Genomic DNA, 27639 nt, shown 5'->3' with positions numbered 1-27639 from the left:
GTTCTTGGGTGCATGGACAGTGATTTCAATGTATGGATCACAGCTACTTTTAAGCAGCCTTTAGAATTACAGTATGAAAAACCTGATGAGAATTAAATCATTATCACTCATTTAAAATCATTGTCCATCTCCCTATAAATAAACAGCAGTAAGCACTTTAAAACATTAATTAGTATCACTTCTTTTTTTTAAAAGAGCCTATCTGTGCCAACTGCAGATACACCTTATACAGTTATCAAAAGATAACACTGCACAGACAGATGACAACGTGACTACAAAATAACATCAGTGATTCCAAACAGGGATATCTCATTTGTTACCCAAAAGAGTTGCACCAGGGTGTTTGCCCAAAGCCCAGGGAAGCAGGCAGAGAGGTTTGCTTTGACTTCCACTGAATTTGAGTCACATCAATGGTTAGCAGTTGACCTATCTGTTGGACTTCAGCCTGTAAGAAGCAGTGAGGGAGGCATGCAACAAATGACCTGAACACCATGGTGCACAACACTGTGGTATCCAGCTCATACACATGCTCAACCCCAGGAGGGGCATTCCCACAGCTGATAAAGACACACATTGGTCCCTGCACCACGAGGGAATGAGATGGAGGTCCAGGCTAGGGACCACCACAGCACACATCACAAGCACTGCTGGAAATCCGAGACAGTCATAGCGGAACATCATGAAAAGGGAGACCAAATTTTGCTTAATGCAACACTTTCAACATCAATTTCGGCACAGAAACTCAGCACTCCTTAGAAATCAGGAACTAAGACATTAAATGCATTCTGCTCAATAAGATCAAGTCTGTTCTCACAGCCTAATACCCAGAGCTTGAATACACACAACAGACAGAAAAGACTCTCTCCAGCTTGGTTAGGCTGAATATGTATCCAGATGTGTGTATACTTGTATGCAAATATGTATGCTCTCAGATACAGCTGCTTTGCGTTTAAGTCACTGAGTTCCCAAAATCTCTGGACGCACCATGCTTCATAGGGTAGGTGGAAAGCACCACCCATCTGCACCATTCAGCATCATCCCCAAATACAATTTCAAGCATTCAGCCTTGGCCTGGTTCATGGAGGCAGACGTAAGGTCTCAGAATATCTGCTTTTGAATACTAAATACTGAATACTGGCATAAAGGCACAGACAGGTCTGTAAGTGCTCATTACAACAAAGGCAGAATCTCTGCTGTAGGCATTTAATAACAATCTTTTAGACAGCCGGTAGAGCTTTGCCAGGAAAACTTAAATGTCTTGGCTATTTAAACAGCTTTGACATTTTCGTGAATCCCTTTCTTGAACTTAAGTCTCATAAATTCTGTGTAACCGGCATGTTAGATATCAGAAATACTTCCTTGCATCCTGGGCAGATTCTTAGCACAATTCTGCAGTTATCATCACAGACGGCGGCACTGTTGTTTCACTGCTTAGAGCTGAGGATGTCATTCACTTGCAATAGTGAACGAGCAAGATGTGCAAAAATAACATGACTCACTAATGAGACCCTACATACACAAAGACAGCCTTGTTGCAGCCACACTGACCAGCCCATCATCCCAATAATGCTGGGGCTGCCACTGCAGCTGCTGAGGTAGAAACAGAGCAGAGACCCCAACCCTCCAAAAGGCTTTTCACAAATCCTTCCCACAAGGGATTTCAAAGTCTCAGAAATCACTCAGTCACTTAGAAGTCATGTGGTGCAGAGAGATGGCATCTCTGGTTAACCTCAGGTTCTCTGAACATACAAAAAAGTTCAACAAGGAGTACCTGAATGTTACATGAACAAAGCCCCATAGGTGGGCCATACATGAAGTATGGACCAACTGGCAAAATAACTGAGGCTTCCTTTCTACTATGATAAAATACATGACCACATTGTCCTGTAAGTTTGTTGTATATATACTCCTACATAACTGGTGCCTGGTAAGAAGGGGGGATCAGAAAACTACTGCACAATGGGAAGTAAACCCACAGATGTGGTGGTGCTTCACCACTAAAGGAACAAGCTTTCCTGAGACTGCAATATCACTGTTGGCAATTGATGATGTGTCTCAAGCAAATCCAAGCTCATTTTCTTCCTTGGACTTTGGATGTCTCTCCCAGCTACCTGCTCGTGCAGCCATCATTCAGACCAGCCCCTGGGCACTTCTGGTGCAGGCTGGAGGGCATCCTCCTGCAAGACAAGGCAGAGAGGGCGCTCGGTAAAGCCAAGTTCAGTGACCTTATTTCAGTGATGTGAGTTGCAGTTATTCTCTCATGATCTAATCTGTATCCAGCCCAGGTGGCTTGGGAAGAGGAGGCCACAGCTGCCAGGAGCCTCTCCTCACCCGCCAGCCTAGTGCTTCCAGGATGCAGCTGAAGATCTGTCTTAAATGTGCTTAGTGAGACACAAGTGGGTGCATTTTTATAGCTTGTATCTATCATCCATTCAAATGATTTTTAACAGGAAGAATTAAAATGCAACCTTACCAAGCAAAAAATTAAGACCTGCACATCTTTTGAGCTGTTTATTTTATCCATATTTTGAAAAGCACTGATGGCAGATTGTAACATGACACAAATGTAGTGCAGTTTAAGGGTGTTCGACAATTCATCAAGAGAAATTAAGTGTAAAGCTGCATGGCACTGGCTGAATATGTTTAATAAATTAGGAATGAAACAAGCACTCTGTTAACGAGAAAGACGTAGCAAAAGCTTACATCACTGTACTCAGAAGGCCTGAAGGATCAATAATGTAAATATTAAAAAGGAGAGCTAATGCATGAACATTTTTACACGAAAAATAACCTAAACTTTAATGACAAAAGGCCTGCTTTAAAAGCATGTCTTCTTAAATACATTCAAGATCTTACAGGGGTAATATTTGTACTGGGATTTATAAAGGTTTGCATGGTCTCATGTTACTCATATGAAAAAAACTGTTTTCAAATACTGAAGCACAGCAGTCATCAAAACATTTTCATATGTTAGCTCAAACAAAATAGAGTCCTTGGCACTTGCTGTCACAGCTTGCCCAGCATTTCTATTAAATAAACAACTGCTAGCATTCATGTTGTAAGTCTCCACAATAATACTAGCTCTTCTGCAGTGGGTCTCTCAGGCTTTTCTGCTATGCTCTTCCATTTCTATAATCATGCTTATCAAAGAAAGGACATGATCAGCCATCTCAGCAGAATGCTCAGGCCCAGCTAAGGACCCACCAGAACAGTGGATGCCTTCTGAATTCCATCTTGCAAAATTCACATACCCCTGAAGAACTGACTGGCCTGTAGAAAGCCAAAGTATTGCAAAAAAGTTCTGGGCAGGTTCTGTGCTGCACTAGAAGCTGATGCCTTTTAAAAACATTATCTTAAAATCCCCTGTCCAACTGCATTTAAAACACCGTTTACAGAAAAATATATCAAAATATTAGTCAAAAAATAAGAATAAAGTATTTTTATAAGGATGTATATTTATTTAGAGATGGGAAATTTATGGCAGCGCTCAGATACTTTTCAATTGTGGCTAATTAAAATAAGTATAGATAGCACTCTTCATTCATCCATCCAAATAAGATGGTTAATTTCCAGGGGCAGTGAGTATTTACAGCTTCTATGTATATCCTAAGTATAGTACACAGTTTAGTTCCTCGAGCTGAGCTTTGTAAACAAATATGAGCCAAACTGGCACCTTGAGGATCAGCAGGAATTCCAATTAATGGGAGACCCACTGCTGCTAAAAATTGCCATAGCTACTTTGAATTCAAAGAGGTTCTGACAATTTACACCAGCTAGAGGTCCGATGACTGTAGTTTAAAGTATTTATATAGATTGAAAGCTGTTTTACAGATTGAAAGCTTCCAATTACAGTATGCAAACATTTCTTGGCACAAGTAATTAAATATATATTTTGCTTGTGTAAAACCAACAGCAGTTGACCTGGGATTGCAACTCAGCTTGTTTCTCAGTTTTATACAAAGCTTTGCTGTAAATAAAAAACACATAAAATTTTCCCTAGAGAAACTATTCATATTGGTTCAGTACACAGTCTTAAGCAGCAGCAGAAATGCTAGTTTCTCCCAAGTCTGAGCTATTATAATTTTTGCTAACAACTACCTAATCCTGTTCTCATTAGCAGTGCATTTTGTTTTTTCTTTCAAAGCACATTTTTTCTTGCTGGCTCCAGCAAGGATTATGTGAATAGGCTGCTGCAGTCTAACACCTGCAACTCAGAATATATGTTTTAAAGGTTTAGAGTCATAGAATCATAGAATGGTTTGGGTTGGAAGGGACCTTAAAGATCATCTATCTCCAACTCCCCTGCCATGGGCAGGGAAATGTTCCACCAGACCAAGTTGCTCAAAGCCCCATCCAACCTAGCCTTAAACACTTCCAGAGAATGGGTATCCACAAAGCTAGGTAACCTGTGCCAGCATCTCACCACCCTCAGCAAATCCCTCGCTTGAGTGGTATTTTTCAAAAGTGTCTGAGCACCAGTGTAACGCTGCCTCCATGCTGCAGGAATTGCTCTCAGGATAAGCTTAGCCCACTGCCAAGTGCCTCAAAACTTTCACCTCAGAAACATTAGTTAGCCTGATCCATTTGTGGTTTTTATACATTTTATATTGCTGAGAGCATTTACAGTAATATTTTTAAAATGGAAATGTGTAAAATGAGCATATTTAAGTACATGTCTCTCCCCCCCAATACACAATGCTTTCAGATGGGGCAACATTCATCTCTGGCATGGCTGGCAGAAAGCTTTTTGCTTTTTATACCTTAGGTGGAGCAGACCTCCACTCACAGTTTTGTGGCAGCAGGATGTTTGGATGCTGTTTCACCTGCCTCTCCAGCAACTCCTAAGTTTAGGGTCCTCCAACTGACAGAAAATGGCAGTATTTGCACAGACAGGTAGGGGTTTCATGGCAAGGCACAGCATGTGGTTCAGTGCCAGGCAGAGGTTCCATCTGTGTTGGATAAGCACTGCTGAAAGTCAGGGAGTAGCAGCTTGAGGTGAGGGTCACAGCAATGAAGATCCATCATGTCTCACGCTGTCCCTCTCCTCTCCTACTTAGACTGCATTAGTGCAAGCCTCTTGCAAGGACATTATGTTTTGTTACTCAGGCACATATTGAAACTCCTTATGTCTCTCCATCTCAAGAAAAAGCCAAATGCTGCAGTTTAGGGCCTGCACAACTGATCTAATTGTTTTTCAAATGGATGATTTTACAGGACTGGAAACATTATTCACCATTACTGACCTTGGCCGGAAGATTTAAATTTTCTTAATTATCTTAACAGTATTTATTTTCTTAATTATCTTAAGTATCTTAACAGTATTTGTAAGGCATTTTAAATTTATGCTTCTGAATACCACAAAGTGACTATTTTCACCCAGAATGAGGCTAGGAAAATATACCTTGTTTGGATGCAATTCAGTGCTTATTGAAAAGAAATCTGGTGTGGTTCCTTGTAACTTAGAAAGTTGTTCCTTCTTTACATCCACTTCAATCCATTTGATATCACTGATGGATTGCTACACAGCCTTTTAGGATCACCAGCTCTGGTTACCTTATGCAGAGGAAGATTGTACTACACCAAAATCTTCCAGAACAAAGCAGGTGGCAGCTGTTTCAGCAGCTTCTAATTTTTCACTCCATTCAACATGTCCCAGCAGTGGCAGAAATACTGTACATTCGACTGAGCATTTCACAGCTTTCCTCTGCAGGAAGACCCAGTCCTAGGTTGAATCACCCATCCCAAAAGAAATGTTACTGTGACCTCCAAAAGGAGTCAGAACTCACTGCTGAATCTTGCTACAAACCATGGAAAATAAAATAACCTGCTGGGCTAACTGCAAAAATTAGCTCCTACCAGCCCCATATCTCAGTATGCTATATAAATGTATGTTCTGTTTAGTGGGTAGCAGGGCACAATAATAAACCCAAGATTTTAATGCAGTATTGAACATATCTGGCATTTTTGGAGATTTGGTTCAAATTTGGCAATATTTGAAAAGATTTCACTCTCAGACTTCTCCAACTTTTCATTAATATAAGGCTGAATCCACCATTTATGAACATACAATGATGGGTAAGAGGAGCTACATCTGAAATGGTCTTCACCTGTTTTCTACTCATATGTTGCTGTATTTTCCTTCTTGCAAGCATCAGGATCTCACAAGAGCACCTAATTAGTGTAAGATGTCTTTAAGACTCAGAAATGGCAGAAAAATATCAGGAGCATGATGGAGTGACTTCTACAAGTAAAAGTGCTCAATTGAGCATCTCTGCATGCCTTTTTCATAAACTACGTCACTGTCAGCTTATGATTCTCCATAAAAGATGATAAAAGTCCTCTATCCTAGCTAATATTTCTGAGATGTCCTCAGAGAAGAGTCATACAAAAGGAGTTGCATTTAACCACTTTCAGGGTGACAGATATAGGTATCTGTGGCAAGACCTATAGGGAGAGAAAAAACCCCAACTTCTGCCATCTGCCCAGCAGCTGCATTTGGAAAAAAAAATACTACTGCTGTTCTCAGGAATTCATGGAGTAGCCACATTCAGTTGAATTCATAAAATGAAGCATGGCCAAAGGAAGTGATTCTGCCCCTCCACTCCCATGAGTACTCCATCCAGCTCTGGGGACCCCAGGACAGGAAGGACAGAGACTTGTTGGAGTGGGTACAGAGGAGGGCCAAAAAATGATCAGAGGGATGCAGCAGCCCTCCCATGAGAACTGTCTGAGAGAGCTGGAGGTGTTCAGCTTGGAGAAAACCAGGCTCCAGCAAGACCTTATTAAGGCCTTTCAATACTTAAAGGGGAGTAATAAGAAAGATGGGGACAAAGCTGTCTAGTGGGCCTGCTGAAACAGGATGACGAGTAGTGGTTTTCAGCTAAAGGGCGCAGATTTAGGTGGAAAGAAGGTAGACTTAGACTAGGCATAAGGAATAAATTTCTTACAAAAAAGATGGTAAAACTCTGGAGTAGGTTGTCCAGAGAGGTGTCTCATCCCTGGAAACATTCCAGGTCAGGCTGGACTGAGCTCTGAGCAACTGGCTCAGTCCCTGCACATTGCAGATGGGTTGGACTAGATGACCCTTAAAAGTCCCTTCACACCCAAACTATTCTGTGATTCTATGATGTTGTGGTTCTATTAATGTCTATATCTTTATTTTAGGAACAAGCCCATGTTTGTTCTGTTTCTAAGGTACTCTTTCTAACCTTTTGCCTGTCTGGTTAGACCTTTCAGCCACCAAGCCCTAGCCTCACCTTAATGAGAATGAAGCATGAAATGACTGTGTGCCAAATACCATCAGCATTCTGTACAGTACTGAAAGTGCTGTAATACAAGCAAGCTCTTCAATAATTTTTTCCTAGTAAAGCAACTCCACATGGGAAAGCTGTAGGGCAAAACTGCTGTTTGCTTCTGAGGGAATTCATCCACTGACATCAATGTCCATGAAGTTATTAATGAAACATGGCCACTATGCCAAAAGCTACTGGCAGCACAGAAATCAGGATGGATTCTTGACTTTTATGGTTGCCAGAAACAGATCAATAATTCATGAGATTTGTACGGTTGATACACTTCTGGCAGGTCCAAACTTAGACTGAGAAGAGGCATGAGGGACTTCTGTAAGTCTACATACTTGCTTCTTTGTGCCTCCATACTGATGTTTTTCATAAAGAAGGATTAGAAGGAAGGCAATAAATGAAAAGATTCCATCTAAGATATGTTTTCTCAAGCTTTGGTCTAATTATGATGCAAGCACTTTGAAGTTCATTACTTTAATTAGAAGTAGAGACTAAAAGAAAAAAAACACGGGAGCCATTTCCCAGGTAGGAACTGGAGCTGAAACGCCAATGCAAACAATAAAGAATACTGCATAACTTGTGCCCTAGTGAAATGCTGGCTTGTGTTTTGCCTAATGGCAGATCAATACCACACAAATGAAGCAATTACAGTTGTGCCATATAAAGCCTTATTTGGTCAGCAGCCAAAATGGGGATTAGCTGGAAGAGTTCCTAGGACTTTCTGTCTGAATATTATTGCAGAAGTTAATGAGAAATATCTGATATGCTTAGACACACATAAACAGTGCCAGCAACCAGATGAGGTGGTTGGTCCAATAGCCAGTATGCTGATAATTAAAATGCCCTGAAGCCAGCTGAACATCGGTCCAAGATCAGGTGAAATGATCACAAGGGCAATCCAATCCCTCTGGCAACCAGCTATATGATGTCACCATTGATGCAGCCATGTACACAGCAGCAAACTCTCCACCTTTCCCCAGCATGGAAGCAGGTTCCACTTAAGCATGGAGCATCTTCACTTTTGCACAGCTCTGTGTCCTTATACTGCCACTGGTGGTGGTGAAGGAAAGGCCACAGTCAACTCAATACAAGGGTTCCGCCAGGACTTTACTATGTCCCACTTACTCTCATCCACTACACTACCTGGTCTAGTAGAAAGTGTTCCTGCCCATGGCACAGGGTTGGAAATAGATGATCTTTAAGGTGTCTTCCAACCCAAACCACTCTGTGAAATGCAAATATAGCAGTTCTCAGACCAGTCGGACTGAGCACAATCACATCAATATGGTAACACTCATGCTCGTAATGTTTCAAATACAAGCAGCCAGGCTACAGAGAAAACACAGTACTAAAAGTACTAACAGATCTCCACAGTGGATATGGAGATACAAATGATATAATTACTGTTGTCCTGAACTCATGCCCATGTGCCAATTTTAATAAAAAAAAGCCATATGGAGTAGGGTCCACTGGTGATGGAGATTTGTGTCATTGCTTTCTAAATGGAACACAAAAAATGAGGTCATAGACCACAGACTGTTTCAGAAACCCCTAGTCGAAGTTACAATTTCCCTATAGGTTTCTCTCCAGAACAGTTTCTTTGACCAAAGACACTGAGAAATCTACCATCGCGTTTGTCCTGACGCACACACCTCCATGGATTTGAAATAATCATACAACCATCTGGAGTGGGAACGGGCTTCAAATATTCACAGTGCAACAAACACTATGCTATTAATCTTCACTATTCCTCTGAGGCAGAGGGGCAATTGTCATTGCCCTCAATTTGCAAAGGTGAATCTGAAGTAAGAAGGTGCACTGATCTCCCAGACATCCAGAAAATCTGGGCAGGGTCATTAACTAAGCTCACCAGTACGACATGACTTCAGGCAAACAAACTTCATTGCTTCTCAAAAATCTCTGGGTCTTTTCAGGCAACTGTTCATAGGGAATCTATCCTTCTGGTCTCCCAGAGATAGACTAAGCTTAAACTTCTGTGTGTATTTCCTCAATTCAGTCTTTAACCACAACATACTTCTAATTTTTCCTGCCGAAAGTGGGAGACAGCCAACTTGAGTGGCCTGACTCCCATAACAAACAAACAAAGAAACTCTTCCACATTTTGACCCACTCAGGAGTTCCAAAAAGGTCCATGCTGTCAATCACTCAGCAGCTGTATAAAGCTGCTTAGGAAGTTAACTGCTCCTTTTGCCCTGGTAAAGAAGAGGTAGGAAGCACTGCCACTTACTTCACTGAGTTCAGGTCCTCTCATTCACTTCTGCTTTTACAGCAAGAAAATGTTATTCAGATGAGAATGATCTGCTTGACATTTAATTCACAGAAATTGTAACTAAAGCCAGGTGGTCAGGGAGAAGACCTTCTACCATGCAGGAAACATAAACATCACTTTCCATAAGCTACTACAGCTTTCCAAATACTCCTGTAGCTCCAGAAGGTTCAGTGTGATGGCTGAAGGTATCTTTTTCATAACCATAATTTTCAAAAAATTATCATAGCACTGTGCAGTCCAGAAAGCACCTAAAGAGTTGTCTGGTCCAACTTTGTGTTCATACAAGGGTCAGTCCTAAGGTCAGACCAAGCTGCTCAGGGCTTCAACTAGTCACATTTTGTAAACTTCCAAGGATGAAGCCTGCACAGCCCCTCTGAGCAGAGTGTCACTGTCAGACTGCCCTCAGGCAGTCAGGGGAAATAGTTCCTCCCTACATCCAGTCCGAACTTCTCCCATGTCATTTTATGTTCATTGTCACTGGCCCTCCTGCCCTATGCTGCTGTGAAGAGTCTGGCTCCATCTCCTCGAAGACCTTCCTGTAGACACTCTGGGCTGCTTCTAGGACCCCCCAAAGTCACCCCTTCTCCAGGTTGAACGAGTCCAGCTCTCTCAGCCGCTCCTCACCAGAGGAGATCCAGATCCATATCCAGCTCCATCTTGATCATCTTCCACGAAATTGGTGGTTCAGTAGCAGCTTGCTTATTTAACTGTGACAGGAAAAGATCCTAAACCCTCAAGAAACTGTGATGACTTTCTGTTCACTTTCAACTACACTTTCATAGCCTGAGTTCACATTATTTAAACTGAAAAATCACAACTAATTGTCAAGTATTCATGTGGTTTTAAACCAAAAAGTGTCAGCAGGTATAGAATATAATCAAAATACTATCATATACTGATTAAAACCCGAGGAGCTGGATCTTAGTTAAATGCAGAGCATCTGAATGTGGGTTGGTCCCCTAGGTTTGCACAGAGGACATTTTCATTTTATTTAAAACCAATAAATAAATGAGCATCATTCTAAAACCCATCTCTTCATATTTCGTGTTGCAAGCACACTCTTGTGGAAACCTTAAAATTCAGAAGTTTGGTTGAAAATGTAAAAATCTGAAAAATTGCCTAGTAATGTCCACATTGAGGCATATGAAATATAGACCATTTAAGTTTTCTAGAAAAAGCTGAGATTTTCTGTAGGAAATAACAAGATCCCATGGATTTTTCTGTAGGCTTAAAAGTTTTAAGATCCAAAATAGACCTAAATCACACAAACAACACATCGTAAAATGTGCAACATGCATTCCACACCATGGAATCCAAAGATCTCATTCTACATATAAAAGCCTCTTAAAGACATAGTTACAAATCTGGGCTGCACTAAATGGAACCATATGAGCAACAGACTGGAAAGAGCCTGATGCGTAACTGTTCAGAGAAAACTGTACATATTCTGGAAGTAACAGATGGGCTGCCAGATGTTGGGGCTGCTCTCACCTGCAGGCCTCATTCATCCCTGCTGCTAGTAATGGAAGATCTGGAAGCTAGCAAGGGATCTGGATCTTCCTGCGCACAGATGCTATTCCTGACCAAGAGGGGAGACAAAAATACTAAAAAAGCTCTATTTCCTTTGTGTGCTGGAGGCAGATTATTATTTTCATGTGTTCTTTTAGAGTAGAAAGAAGTACCTGAAGTGTAACAATGAAATAGGTCTCTGTATCAGGTCAGGCTTGGATCATTTTTATCCAGTTGACTTTTGGCTTTAAAAAACTGCAGGGAAAATTGTAGTCAAACTCTGACTACAGAAAACTGCCAATACTGCCAAAAACTGTTAAAAGAGAGTCTCAACAGAAGAACATGCAGCATTGTTTAACATCATATGATTTGCTAAAAGATATAGTTAAATAGGAGCTAAATCCTTTTTCAGGCTTGATTTAAGCTGTTACTCAGTGACTTGGTTGGAATAGGAAGCAGAGGAAGGAAAGCAGAAAATGGGAGTAAGGCATCGAGCAACTAAAGTACAGAGACTTGAGCTAAAGATAGCTAGAGATAGTTGAGAAAAAGAGCACCAGTTTTCCCTCTACCTCCTACCACACAAAAAGCAGACCAGTGAAGAGGAAAAATTACTGATCAACCACAAGTCACCATTTTATAAAACAATATTTTAAACTTGTACTGTTCAGTGAGGTACACATATGGCCATTTTTATTTGGAGCCTGAGCTCCTTGAGAACATTCTGATGGTGGGAAAGAGCTGCATTTTAGAGCTGCTGTGTCAAGACACAGAGTAGATTAAATTATACATTAAAACTACTGCATCTTGTTTTATGCTGTCAACACCTTTCCACCTTTCATGCTAGGATGTTCAGTCCATAATGCCTACTCTGTCACACATTGTGCCAGCCAGAGATACTGTTCTCACTTCAAAGAAACAACAAGAAAGAAAACAAACTTTTCTCCCTACTTTTGGTTGGGGATTTCTCACAAGAATCAAGGCTGCACAAAGACTAAATGGCCATTTTATGTCTCTTGGAGTCCATCTAGTACTTACTGTCAATTGGACGTGGGCAGTTTTACAACTACCACACAGATTAATCTCAAACTGTCTTTCAGGTGCTATTTGTTCCCCAAATGTCATTTCCACAGAGAGGTATTGTTACGAGCTGCTGAGATGCCTTTCAGCAGCCTGATTCCTTGCTTTAGTCTACCTACAATTTACCTGAACAATTATTATCTTAGTGGGATAGGCCTTTTAGTTGTCGGGAACTGTACGATCAGCTTCAAAGGGCAGTTCATGGGACTTGACACCTAAACAGCCAGAGAGTTCTAATAAAAAGAAAAGAGAGAAATAATAACGAGCAGCATTGTTAAAATATAAAGGGCTGCATCTTGCCCTCTGCTGAGATGCTTTACAAGGGATTGGGGAAATGGCAGGGAAAAGGGCAGGAGAAAATTATTTCTGAAGTGCCAAGAAGCAGCGTTTATTTCTCAGGGGATCTATAGATTGGAAACAACCATAACCTTTTTGTATCCCACTGGCATACGGTGGGGATTAATGCTTATCAAAGGGTTGAAAAAGTCCAGAAAATCAGTAAGACGTGCACAGCAATGGTATCAGTATTGTTGAGACATTATGGCCTTTGCTGATAGTCTGAGGTTCATTGGTTATACTTAAATATAAGCCCCTTTTTACCTGTCAGAGAATTCAACAGCCTGACAGATTTCATTTGGACAGATTTGCTATTGTGAAGCTTCTATCCTGTTTGCATTCAAACAATTCTGAAACAGACGAGTGAGAAAAGAACTCCGATCTTTTTGCTGCCTTGATTTCTTTCTGACTGTAGAAGACAAGCCTGTTATTAAACATATCCTGGTGCTGACTACCCCAGACTAGCCCAATGCTTCTGTAGAACAGTACAGAAATTTAATTTTTCATAATCAATCAATATACAAGAGAATTGGAAATCTCTTGTATAAATATCTTGTAAAGAAAGAAAAACCTAAAAAAAAAAGCCTCGTGCTTTTAAGCCAATACTAAAGCTGAAGAGGCAGAATGGTAGTTTCACCTTTTACACTGATCATACTGCTAATTTAGAAATACCTATTGCCACTGAAATGTTTAGATAAAAAAACTTTCTTTGCAATAGTTTTACTGGTGTTTCCATGCTCTGTTCTTTCACTCCTGCTCAGAAACACTTCATTTCACAACTTTCCTCACTAAAATCCCAAGACCTTCCATGGAGTAAGGAGCAGGATGATATTACAGAGAGGCACCAGAATCTAACAGTGGGACCAAAATGGGAGCTGAGCTTCTTGGAAGACCTTTGCTTTCCATCAGTTGCTTCTAGTGTCATTCATAGTGTAGGAAAAACACAAATGGCAGCAGAACAAATTCCTGGGACTTGTGCTTTCTTCTCCAAACCACAGAAAGCTTTGTTCAATTATGAATCATCCCTGAAGTCTGAGAGTGAAAACTTCCTGCTGGTGGCAATGAAGAAATAGGCTCTGTGAGGCAAGGCAGGTCAGAGATGGCTCTTTGAAGCACTTGAAAGATATAGTGATGTTTTTATCCCCCCCAGGTAAGAGAAAATTCAGCAAGTGCAGCATCATGGACACTAATGAGTTGTTTTCTTTCAAAGACTCAAGTATCAGAAATTATCTCAATAGCAATGCTCTTCACTGCAATTTGGTGACTTAAATCAGAATTATTACAATTTCCTTCCTCTATAAGTAAAAATTGCAAGAATGGGCAAAACTCTTTCAAGTAGAAGATTTTGCCTCAATACATTTGCTTATACATCTTGCAATGGATCTCATTAGTCATCATCAAATTTCCCCCTTTCTTTACTGCACTATTTTTGTACAGGGAAGATCCTTATCTTGATTGAAAATTATTAAATTAATCCAACAGGCATCACTGGGGAATGGAGCAAGTTGGGACTCTAATCTCTGTTCCCAAGGCTTTATCTTTACTTTTAAAATAGATACTCTGTTTTCAGACAGAAATAATCCAGGTAACCAAAATTAAGTATGCCTCCCAGGCTCAGCTGAAAGAACAACTTGCTAACATTCTTTTCAGGCTCTCTTCACTGATCTTCTTTTGACCCCTGAATTTTATATTCCTTCTTAAGCAGTGGGCCATTCTCTGCCTTTTTACCTAGTAAATGTTATTTTTAGTTGATAGAAAACCCAACAAGCTCTGAAGGATCTGACCTGCTTGAGAAATATCTCAGCTATAAGCTTTGACACTGAATGGTAATGAGGTGGTAATTCAAGCCTTGTTATGCCTACAGTGAAGGGAAAAATATTATGTAAAGTCATACAGTATGATCTACACCATCAGTCAAACAGGATAATATTTACATATGTATGAAATGCTACAGATCACATTCTAGTTTTCAAATAATTTTGTATCACGGAAAGAAATGACCTTGTAAAATCCTGGTAAGCTGACTAAAATCCTGTTCTTTTAAGTATCAACAGAGCACCTCATAACCATGCAGGGATTTTTGTTTTCTCCAGTGGCCCTTGCTTCAAAAGGGTAGAGGTCAAACTCAGTATTTTCACATCACTCATTTTAATCCTCAGAACTCAATTATTCACCAGTTCTCTCTATATCTTCTTTATGTCATATATAAACAACATCAGTTTCTAGGTCCTATGGTGCTTTGCTGAAATGACTCTGAATAACACACTGATTAAGGGCAAGACCAGACATTCTGGTAGGAGAAGAGAAATGTGAAAAAAATCAAACCTGCTTCCTCTGCATCTCTCCTCACTGTGACGGTTGCTTGCCTTCAGAATGATCTGGGGAGGCCTTTACGTGCCAGTGTTGCCAGCCAGAAGGCAGCTAACCAGCAAAAGAAATACCCATTCTTCTCTCTGAAGTGCCAGAACATGCTCAGAAGCACATGGGCCACAGATGTTATCAGGATGACCCAACCACCTGTATCTATTTCTGTACCTTTCTAAAAACAGGACCATGCCATTGAGTGAAGAATGCAGCCCAGACGCACAGAAATATCGAGCTAGAATAGTTACATCAACAATATTGGTTAAGAAAATAAAAAATCTCTAAAGACCTTTGAAAACTGAACAATATAGGGTACACTGAAGAGTGGTTCAGGGAAATGCTTCCTTTATGATACAACACAACTTGTACAAGGAAGCTTCCCTGATGGGAAAAGTCTGTTTTTGTAAGGATTCATGGATTTCTGCAGTACAAAACCATTGAAAAACAACAGTGGAAGAAATCCTCTGTACTAAATAAATGTTGACAATGTAAAAAATTGGGTGGTCAGCTCAAACACTTTTCCTAGTTTTTCTCTTACTCAGAGGCAATCTGTGAATATCATACCTATCCTTCTGTAAACACAAATTTGATCTTACAGAAAGCATAAGAAACCAGAGCATGAAAGAAATTTTGTGGGAAACATTTTTATCTGTCCTTGCAGTTGACTATTGTGTAATGACTCTGCTTTCCTACAGATCTTGGTGTGAATTACCAGCTCACTGATCTACAAATCCAGGCTAAAGTGAGAACTGGGGTATATCTTGGAATAATATATTAAGTTCACAATAAACAGCTTTGGCAGTGAATGATGAGCTGGGAATTCCTTCCACAATAGGCTCCTTATACTCTGGTCTCTGAAAACATCAAGGACAACATTTGATAAAAAGTTTAATAGTCCCACTGGAAGAAACTATACTATCATATTGTTATTTTCCCAAGCTTGTTTCAGGTCAATGAAAAAAAGAAAAGGAAATATCACTTTAACAAAAAAAAAAAAAAAAAAAAAAAAAAAAAAAAAAGAAAATTCCATCCTGTGTAAGGTCTGCCAAAATTTTGTATGAATGAGCATGCATTACTGAAATAAGTTTTCTTCCAACACTACATTTCTAAGGAACCATACTAGATATATCTGTGAAGAGCAATGATAACATTGTCAGCTGTAGTACCACATTGAAGTGAAGCAATGAAAGAATAGCAATTTTAGAGATTCACCTCAGGAAAAGAACTAGATGAAGTCACTGAGATTAAGATGCTAGATTATAGAACCCATGCACACAAACAATCCCTTCATAACAGATCTTTATCTTATTCCCACAAATTAATTTTTCTTCAAAAAAAGTTCCTTCCACCACAGATCTCTCACTCCTAGGGTAAATCTCTTTCAGATATTGCACATTATATTATATAAAACAGGAGAATCCATACACTGTTGACAGGGCACTGTTTGGAAGCACAAATCAATTGCACAAAGCAATCTCCAGAGCACTCTTCCTTTGCATGGGATGGAAACTAAAATCCATAGCCCCATTTACATTGTACTTTGCTCTTCCTGTAAGTTGCTAGAAAGATTGGAAAGTTACATCTGCAACAGCTGCATCACTGATGCACTACCCACACTGCATATCTTATGTTGAACACAGTAAAGAATGGATAAAGCATAAAGAGTCAGTCCATGTCACCAGATGTCACACTGCAAAAAAACAGCAGATATCACCAGGTAGACCTTTTTGCCTTCCCCAGAACAAAAAGAATTCTTCCTAAAGTCAAACTGGAGTTAATCCTTTACTACATAAAAAGAATAGAGACTTGAATAATGGCATATAGAATCCTAGGTTCATAAATATAAACATTAACTGTAATTCCAATAGCAGGAACTTATTAGAGCTCTGGATTTCATGAGGTTGGTGAACAATTATCACCAATCTCTAAAATACATTGATGCATCTAGTCAAAGTTTTTTCTATTATTTGTCTAAATCTAATCCTGCCACTCCCATCTGCCTGGGCTCAAAATGTCTCACCAGACACTCATGACCTTGCAGGTTTCACTCATCCATGCTGCATACTTTTGACTACAGGACAGGACAGCCAAATGTCCTTAGTTAAAACAGTAAGAGAAAAAATTGTAAGTCCTCATTTTTCAGCCCAACCTGTTATTCCCCTTTACATAAAACAGCTTCAAGGTACTAAAAGCTGAAAAAGCTTTTAGTGTACCTTTGAGAAAATATTGCACTTAATTCCTTTTTCATTACCTCTTAGAGTAGAGAACTCTTTCATGTTCTTCACTATTCCAACTTGTTTATGATGCCTACATATCTAAAACAGAAAAGCAGAGGCATGCAAGGCACAGGACTTGAGTAGTACAAGATCTCCAGCTGTTGCCCTCTGGAAACACAGATTACTGCAAGTGGCAAGGCAGATGACCCAGGGGTGATCCACAATGGCCAGAAGTCTGGCCATGAGAACATCTTCTAATGACAACACTTTTACAAAGGCAGGTCTTGTTAAGCAGACAAGCAGCACTCTCTTAACCACCTTTGAAAGCACCACCTTTGAAGAAAAAGCTCATTAATTCACACTGAGTACTACACAGTGGCTTTGGAAGGATACCTACCGTTGGAGGAGGAGGAGGAAACAGTAAGAACAGCTGGGTAGTGCCACAAGAGAAACTCAATCTTTGTTGTGATGAGAGCCTTTGCCCTCAATCCCACATTCCTTCTCAAACACGTCAGTCTTTCACAACATTATATAGAAATGAATATCACAGAAAAGGAAGGAAGGAAGGAGACACACATGATATGTGCCGTGGTACTGCCCATCGGGCATAAAAGAAACACACATCAGGCATTTCCCATTCTCCTCCATTCAGTGATATGCATTAATCATAATACTGCACCAGCACTGAGAATAAATCATTCCAATTAGCCAATAGGTACTGGTTGAACACTGCAGGAGTGTAGCATGGAACCCAACAAGGAAGAGTTTTAAATTAAAATCCACTACCCTGCTCATGTGTACAGTCATGAGCAACAGAGACACCAGTCCCTGGATCTCTCTGACAGGTGGATTTCATCTGCATGAGCCAAGTGATGGGTACGTGCTCTGTGATGAACATGGGCCCGGTGATGTGATGGCAGGGAACCATCCCTAACCCTATGCTACAGGAAGAACCACTTTCTGTCAGTTAGATGTGTGAAAATATATGGTCTGGTTCTCCACACACTCACACCAATTTTATTCAGATGTTACTACATTTCCAGGGAAAAAACTCCTGATTTATGTCATTGTAAGTAGGCGGAGGATTAAGACTAAAATACTTCTAATGAAATAGGTGTTCAAACAGTTTAGTGAATAATTCAATATGAATAATTTATTTGGAAAAATTGTTATTTTTCCCTAGTCCTGACCAGACCAAGAATAGTGTTCGAATGTTTAACATTTATATGCTACTTGCAATTATTTGTGAACTACATCAAGTAATTTGTGGTCTACATATTACTCAGATAGGAAATTATGATTATTAAATAAAACAGAATTTACAATTCCCATAGCAAATAAAGTCTTTTTACTAATTTATGTAATGAGCTCAGCTAGCCTGCCTTTCATGGATTTCAAACTGCATGTTCAATATTTGCAATTATCTGTGCAGACAGCAGTTACATAAGTCATCTGATCAGTGACAGAAACACTACCATGTGGGATGCAGTCAAAATAGCAAATGCAGCATATTCTAAAATTTAAAACATTCAGAAAATACTGAAACATGCAGTTAAAATTTACAGCTGACTCTCTTCTGTTCAAAAGCACAGGGGGAGGAAGCTTTTCCCCTCTTCCATAAATGCTACTCTCTATAGACATACATGAAAGAGGTGGTACAAATGTCAGGTATTGCTTGTTCTTTATTTTCATCCAGAACATTAAGTGTGTTGCTTAATGTTTTTAGTAGGTAAGCAGCACTGGTGGTTTGTCACTGGGACTAGAGAGGGAATGGGGTGCAGCAGGAGAACAAGCAGCACATGTGAAAGAAAGGCTCAGGAAAGGCATGGACATGGACAGCCAGTTGAGACAGCTTGAAAGAAGATTTGGTCCAATTTTCAAGTTGGGTAGGATCTCTCCTATTCTCCTTTTTGAAACACATTTGAAGGTAGGATGTGAAAAACAACATGGTTTTGATCACATAACCCTAATGATAGTTGCCAACTCCCAGTTAGATGAAACTGTGGCCTCACTGAAATGTCTGGGAGATTGGTCTTCACCTGGGATGGAACCAGGATTTCCCACTGGATCCTTAAAATCATGGTAATTTTCTTCCTCTCTGCTCTTATTAGTCTTACTAGACCCTCTTCTAACTGCTTTACGTCTCATCCCCATTACTCCTAGGTATTTTTGTCTAGCCAACTGAATAAACCTGAAACAAGCCCAAATTTGACACAAACCAGCTTCCACAGGCTATTAGTGCTCATTATAACAGGCTGTCTCTTGTTGGTATTGAATACTCTGCAGAAAAAAGGGAAAGGGACTAAAGAACACCACAAAGCACAATTAAAGCAAAGAGCCCACTGCTAGGACATATATGACAGCAGCCAAAGTACTCCTAAAATGTTTGCCCTAGCTTTGACACAGTAAAGCATGACTGTCAGCAATGGACATTTCCTTATTACCCTAAACTGCAGCTGCCTACCACTCTTAGGTTGTCTGAAACACTGAGAAGGAGATATCAATCTATCAGAAGTGTAAAATAAAAAACAAGTGTTTTGAAAATATATCCAGATAATAGATCATCCTCTCTTACTATCACTGCCTTCTACCTTTAACTATTCTATGGGTTCTGGACATGTTTTTCTATATAATTAATATTTTTAGTGTCACTTTCCCTCTCTCACCTCCTTAAGTTCTCTTACTACTTTATTCAGCAGTGAAGGTGGCAGTTTTTAAATCTGAGAGGTCCTGAATGTTAAGGACCAAAAATTCATATTCAATCACTGAAATAACTGGTCTGATTTTCCCCTGCACATACAAATCTTCTTTTGCTGTGGATGGAAATGGTTCTAATGATACTCCTTTTACCATCCCTATAATGCAGTTACAGCTACTGATGTTTGTGGTATTGTGTGCAGATTAAACTGATGAGTTATGAGTGAGTCTAGTTATCTGCATACTGGTAATGATGTCTCCTCTGCCGTCAGTTGTAGACAAATAGCTCCTTAGTTATTTCCTCCACAGAAATATGGCTCCATCTGCACTTGAAACTCTTCCCTTACACCTACTTCCTCCCCTTTGTAATCCGTTATCATCAGCTCAAATGTGTAATCTGTTATCATGAGAAATAGGGTGCTGAGCACTCAACGTAGTATTCCCTTTCCCCCACCCATGTGCACCCTATCACTGTCAGACTCCATAGGCCATACTCCCTTCAACTGCTAGTTGCTCTTTTGCTTTGAAGAAAACTGGCAAACCTACCACTGGAAAATGCAAGTTTTGTTGCCTTAAATATTAAAGAAACAGAATGGTAAATACCGCCAATTTTAATACAAAGCTAGTACCTTGACTTGTGTCCCCTGACAGTTTAAATGAAATGCAAATGATGTTCTGCCTGTGAATCAAAAACTCTCCTACTTTACTGAATGCATTCGATACCATGATAAAGAAAATACCGGTGAGTTTGAAGGCAGTACTGAAATGCATAATGCTAGAAACACAAACTTATTTTTTCTAAATAAGAAGGTGCTTTAATAAAAAAGCACTTTAATGAAGTTGCTTTAATGAAGGACTAATTGCCTCCAAGTGATGACATTTGAAAAAAGATGTTACAAGCAGCTTCTTACTCAGAAATTAGCAGTCAAGATCAATAAACAAAACATAAAATGTAGGCATATTATCGATGCAGATACTGATGCAGAAAATGTAAGCATAATACTCCTATAAAGGGTTGAATTTGGTGAAAAAAGCTGATGAAATAGAATAACTGGTGTTAATTCTATTGAGGCTGAATTCAAGTAGCTAGTGTTCAACCAGTTTGGTTTTTATATGGCCGTGAAACATATGCCAACTATAGCTGCTAAATCCATATTGCAATTAGAAATGGTTACCTTTGTTGATCAAAAAGAATGAAATGGAAGAAAATAAAAATAACATACCATGTCCACACACAAAACAAAAAGAGCTATATCAGGGACATCAGGGAAGGTGGAATACTATAACAACACATTTTATATTGTTATACTATTCCACCCACCTTAATGGAGAACCCTTCGGTGTGGCTACGCCATAGCCTTTCGAATCCAGATTTCCTCCCACTTTCATGGTGTCGCATGGCTTTCGTTGCTCAATGTATTCATTCATGGTGGACTCCAGCAGGAAGGCAAACTTGCCCTTGGATTTGCGGACACGAGCTACTCCCTCTGCAGTAGTCCTAGTGAACACTGATGGCTCAGCTGATTTCATGTAGGTCCACATCTTTTCATACACTGCTATTTTTGATCTCTGGAGAAAATCAAAACCAAGTTAAAACAAAAGAATGTTGCAACTTTCAGAATGGCACTGCGCAAATAAAATCAATCATACTTAATTTTTCAGACATTTGCGGTTGGGAAAATCTTGGAGAAGGGTTTTATTTGAATTCCATTCTTTTAAAAGAGACAAGAAATAAAAGTATCAATACTATAATAGCAGATAATATTTTTAAGTTCGGCTACCCTCTAGCAGTCAAAGAAAAAAACTCTGCAAAGCTGAATTTACTGTTAGATAAACGAAGTTCACACAGTCAATGTATGGTAAAGTGTGTTTTAGGGAATGATATATGAAATAGATGTCCACAATAAGCTCGTACTCTTAAGAGAAACAGTAAAGTAATCTCCCCATAAATACTCCGCTGAATCTTAAAGCATTTCTCTAACACCCACTTCTTACACCATCAAAACCACAATAGCTTAAGTAAGATTTCTGCTTTCATAATTCAGAGTCCAGAATTCATTTCTGATTCATATTCAGAAAAGCTATACAATATTTGAAGACATGGTTCACAATAAAAGATGGAAACAACAAGATGGACCAAATATGCTATTAAAGGAAGTAAAATGCCTTAAAGCATCTTTCTTAATGAATTAGGTATGATTTTAGAACTGCAGTATCAGTGGATTTATTTTAAAGACTCTGATCCTGCCAATAACTAAGAAATGTACTTTCTCAAAGAATGCACAAGAATTCATGGTTTAGAGTGCATTAGTTGGAAATTTGCCTGTCTGGGAATGCATGGAGTAACTACAGGTAAATACTTAACCAAAAATAAAACTTCTTCATAAAAAATAAAAACAAATTAAATTTTTCACTAAAAAAAGGGAAGGAAATGCTGTCAGGCTGAGAAGTTTCCCATGCTCATTAGCTTCACTCAACAACTCCTTTGCTTCCTCCAGCAATAGGAATACATACATGCGAACCAGCAGTGTGTCAGCTGAACACTACACAGTGTTTTTATAATAACAGATGGCACTTGTCTTCCCCTATGTATGCTGCAAAAAGGACTTTTTAACCTAATGCTCAAGTCAGCTTTTATTTGAGTCATGAGGAGTTTCTAGCTAAGCAAGATTTGGTCTATGAGCCTGTTCCTACACTGTGCTGAGTACTCCAGGAAAATATTCATTATTATAAAGCCCCAAAACAAAGGGCCTTAGATTATTTAAACAAATACCAAATCCTATAATCTAAGTATTATATAAACTGAAAATGGTTTTAAGAACTTGGAACTGAGCCTTTTTATAGGTGGGAGTAATTTCCCTGAAGCACTTCTTTTTACCAATGACTGAATGATTGTATTATTACTTAGAAAATAACTTGTTCGGGACCTAAGTCTATCTTGAAAATAAGTGGCATTTAAACAAAAATGTTCAAAAAAAATACCATATAGCAGAACATCATAAATTATGCTTTCCTTTTTTAGTTTGTCTGTATGCATAACTTTATCTTTCTGTCAAATATAATAACATTCAAACCAACATCAGCTGTGTATGTCCATAATCACATCCTGACTTGTCACCCTTTCTTTCCACTGTAGTCACAGCTACTTCACATTTACATAATAGTGGCTGGGAGCAGAGCATACTCTAAGCCACCAAGGCATTCTTTTTGCTTAATACTGATGTAATTTCATGGATTTAAATTTACAAAAAGGAAAAATGGAAGAGAGTAGTAATGAATCAGCCATAATTTCGATAATATTTTCTTGCCTTTGTCTGCCTTCGCTTCCAAACATTTCTCACATCTTAACGTCCATTACATCTAATTCTTTATAAAGCAACCATGTAATAGGTCACTTTCATTTAAAACTATGCAGCACATAAACCAGCTTGATTAGTAAGAGGAAACACTGCCCTAAATCAATTGAAAAAGGTTGCATTTAAATATTTTTTTAATAGAATCTAGTTTCCTTTGCCTATCAAAATATAAAAAATATGGAAAGTCTAACAAGGTATATGCTCTGAAAGAACATTTTCTTCTACCAAACTTTCATTTGTTAACATTCAATTTCTACATGTCAACTCAGAGTGAAAACTGAAGAGTGAACCAATAGATATTTTTTATTATCATATGAGGAAACATTGCAGCTTTCCCTGCAGTCAGCCAAGCTGGGATAATTTTCATGTTGGGCTTTTCTGAGTAGAACTGCTAAAACTAACTACTTTCCCTCTTAAGCAAGCTGCTTGGAAAATACAACCCTCACTGCATCTAAACCAGAAAATAAGAGAACCTAACAGCTAACAGTATCAAAGTTCCTCTTTTTCTTTATGTTGGCTTTAAAATTATTTTCTCTTTTCTGCTTTCAATCCAGATTTAAAACAGGCTGAAGAGGTGTTCAGAGTTTCTGACATTTTGATCAGAAATGACACTGTGATGAGCAAATGTCCTGAAGGCTCATCTTCAGCCAGATAATCACCACTGACAGCAAACACATGATTCTAATACCAAAAAGTGAATTGCTTCCAAACACACAAAATGTTAGACTTGGCACACAAGTCTTGTACTATTGTTTCAGGCTAGGTGTTAATTTATGTATTATGAAAAGAGCTTTTGTGTCAATATTATCTGCCAATATTTTTATCTTTCTCCCTGTTTTGTGAAAAATATTTTCAGAAGTAGAACAGAGTACCATTAAAAATCACTATACTGTGACAGAGATTAGAAATAATTTGAAAGCAGGGCCTCAACGGCACCATTTTTAAAAAAAGTGATCAACACCATTCAAATCTTGATTAAGCTTCAAATTTTGTATATGCAATAATATTTTGTATTTGTAGTTACTTTAATGTTTCCCTCTGTATTTTGAAAGAAAAGAAGAAATAAAAAGAGCAACATTGATTTTTCTTCTTTTTTCTCTTAACCCTTCAAGATTGAAGTGAAGGAAGGGCTGTTGCATAGACATTTTTACTTCATTATAGTGTCTTCTCTTTAAAATGAGAACTGGCATAAAATATTGAAAAAGTTTCTGTGTTTATAGGATGATTTAAAAGAGCCATGAAATTTTTGTGACCAAAATTGTTTCTACATCAAAATATCTTATCTCATTACTTCAATACAATGGCTTGTACAAGTGTTTTGAAACTCTTAAGAAAACAATTCCAGTCCTACGTTCTCTATTGTTTCTTTGGGAATTAATTTTTGCATATCACCTAAAAAATTTGCAAGCACTAGATACTCCTGAAAATGCAACGTTAATAAATACAACACTACATAAATCTGACTGGCCATCAGCATCATGTTTTTAAGTATTATCGCAGCTTTATTCTAGCAGAATGAACAATTGGTACCCATATATTGCGGTTACCACCTCAACTTATGATGTACTGAGACTGGAGTTTCAAGAATTAAATACCTAACTTTACACAAAAAGAACTAAAGAAGTGTTTAGGGGTGAACCCTAGGTGAATATAAATAATCAATAGGATGAACTATACTCATTAAAAAACAGGACATCTGGCTGTATCAGTACCAACATATTTCAATTCTTAGGTGGGCCTTCTACATTTTGATACCAACATTTTTGTAGACATCTGGAATAAAAACAGGGCTTCTAGGAACCACAAGATGAGTTTCTACCACTTGGGATAAAAAATAAAGCTCCCAGAGAGCATCTGTAGTGTATGTATATATATTGTGTATACCAACACCCTGACTATAGAGTAAGACAGGTGCCATTAGAAACTTGTCAGTGAACTGTATCCATTAAAAATGAGGCACCAAGCACCCTAGCCATTTCAGCTGGATCCCTCTAGAGTTCAAGTAAAGAAGCAGATACTTTAATGTGTGATTTATTTCTACATAACACACATGTCCCACACAGCATGCACAGGGCTGCTTTTCTTTCTCCAGTGTCTACAGAAGAAATCTGGAAAACTGGGTTAAACTGAACTCCTTTATCAGTTTCTGGATGTGAAGGTCCAATCACTGTGTGTTTCTTAAGTGAAATTTGTATCTTATAAATACTGTTTTTGCAGCTAATAGAACAGATTTTCAAGCTCTTCTATGGGGATATCTGTTGCAATAAAAAGGTTATTTCACTTGAGACACTGCCTTTAAATGGATATTGTCTGTAGTTTCCAAATTGCATTGAAAATTTTGTTAATGGTTTACTGAGTTCAATGGGGCCAAACTGAAAACAGTGAAGGTGTGTGTGAGTACCTAACACAGATCTCTCTCCTTTCAAGTAGACAATAAGAAGAAATTTCCATTCCATCTTCCTGAAATTCCAAAAACTCCTTAATCTCCACATTTCACATAAATTATGACCCTAGCTGTGTAATTTTCAAGGAAGTGTTACTGGCTCACAGCATTTCTGTGTTCAAACACTAAACTCACTTCAGTCAGCTGAGCTTAACGTTCATCTGCTGAACACATGAAATAAAGCAGGAAGGACTGTTTATTATGTACTCCTTGTGATATCCGAGCTCCGTGCTTTCCAGCTGGCAAATGATGAGGATTACATACCAACCACACTAACGCAGGAAAGCAAATGAAAATGAAGTAATCAATAGAGACAGCAAAGGCATATGAATGGCTACTTAGGCTATTTCCTAATGCTCCAACCACATCCCCTCGAGTTAAATTTTCTTTTCATTATCCATCTGAAAGTCAGCAAATTAAAAAATGCATTTCCTGCCCAAGGCCCTAAAGCAAAATACACACAGCCAAATCCATAAGCAGCAACAAAACCTGCAAGACTCCATGTTACCATCACAGGCTTTCAATGCTGCACATCACTTCAGTACTGCAGCTTCAGATGAATCAATAGTGCAATGCTGCTTTAATTATCACTGGCTTCAGTATCCTCCTGGGCATCTCTTTTGCCCAGGGTGACAGGATCAATAAGCTTTCCACAGATCAAAAAAACTGAAATCTCCAACAAATGGTCTTGTGGGGGTAAAAATGTAGCTGAAGTATTGCAGGAGGTACAAACTATACTGCATATAACTGCAAAGTCACATTATTTCACATTTCCAAGCGTCTTATGAGAGCAGTTGGTAGGCATAGCTGCTCTAATGGATGCGCCAACTTACTCTGAAGAACTCTTTGGTTGACCCTGAGTCCAGCGTCCCGTAAGCAATTTCAGTTTGTTTGGCGAGGTCTTCTGCACTCTCTATGGGTGAGACCATTCGCTCAACAGTCAAGAAAGCAGCGAGGTTAGCAGTGTAGGATGAAATAATGATGAGCGTGAAGAACCACCAGACACCTCCGACAATGCGACCTGAGAGGGATCTAAACATGAATAAGATAATGCACATTTTCCTGTCTCTTGAGCCACAGAGAAAGAGAGAGATAGAGTGAAGGCACCATTATTGCTGAACATTTGTTATTAAGTAACAATCAGTGGGAGGATGATCATTTGCATTTGAAATATTAATAAAGGTTTCTACTCTTGAATCTTAATATCTACAGTACAGTCCACTGTACTAATGAGTATCACTGCTCTCGAACAGTAATCTCAGTGTTCCTATTATTTCAGGACATGCCTAAAAATAGGAAAAAATTGTCAAAAATACTGGATAGGTAATCTCTTTTTGGAGACAAAAGTAAAGCATGGTAGCTGCAAATCAGTAGCTTTTTCTGTTTCCTCTTAAAAAAAAATTTGTCCATGGATTATGTTGGCTCTAGGATTACAATGTTCCTGTCACCCAAACTTCTCAAAAATTCCACAAGGTACTACAATCATTTGAACATTCACATTTTTCTTATTTAAGAAGCAAGAATTTTGTAGTAAAAGAGACATTTCTGTTAAGTTAAAATTTATGTTTTCCTTTTCAGTAACTGTGATTTGACGAGAAGGTTTTTGAGGAGTAATGTACATCCACTCTTAATCACTACCAGTTTTATTGCTACCTTCAATAATAGAAGGATTAGGCCAATGCTGAACACTCAACATTTCACTGCAAATGGCTAAAATGAAGCCTTTAAATTTGAAGGATTGGGTCATAAGGTTTAATTAAAAAGCTTTAGTTAGTGCCCACTAAAGTTCCAGAACATCTTAAAACATTGAGAAATTCAGGACTGCATGTGTTAGACTAATCATGTACTAGATAATCATATATTATAGATTAATCATGTATTATAGGACTAATCATCTACTAGATCTGAGGCATATGCTCTGTAAGGCACACCTGAGCAATGCAGCGTGGCTTCTCAGAAACAGAAAGTCAAATATTGTCTCTCACAGACAGCAATATTTGCGAAGCAGCACTGTAGAACTTGAAAGAGAAGTGGGACATTCCTTGATGCA

The 27639-nt window shown here is 38.8% G+C and overlaps 1 protein-coding gene across 8 annotated transcripts in view; it reads right to left on the bottom strand.

The window, feature by feature from the left end:
- GRIA4 (glutamate ionotropic receptor AMPA type subunit 4) overlaps positions 1–27639 on the bottom strand; it is a 219285-nt gene that overhangs the window by 21515 nt on the left and 170131 nt on the right. For all 8 annotated transcript variants that reach the window (XR_007201606.1, XM_048294677.1, XM_048294671.1 and 5 more), the window contains exons 12-13: positions 26423–26621; positions 21112–21359 (exon numbers count right to left, since the gene is read on the bottom strand). Coding sequence is in view for 7 of the 8 variants with exons in the window: in XM_048294677.1 (XP_048150634.1) it covers positions 21112–21359; positions 26423–26621 (447 nt within the window). In the remaining variant the exon portion in view is untranslated. The remainder of the gene's footprint in view (positions 1–21111; positions 21360–26422; positions 26622–27639) is intronic.

This window comes from Corvus hawaiiensis, chromosome 2 (genome assembly GCF_020740725.1).
Source record: "Corvus hawaiiensis isolate bCorHaw1 chromosome 2, bCorHaw1.pri.cur, whole genome shotgun sequence".
Classification (NCBI taxonomy): Eukaryota; Metazoa; Chordata; class Aves; order Passeriformes; family Corvidae; genus Corvus; species Corvus hawaiiensis.
Note: the sequence above shows the minus strand (reverse complement) of the source record. Positions and strands in the feature narration are given on the sequence as shown.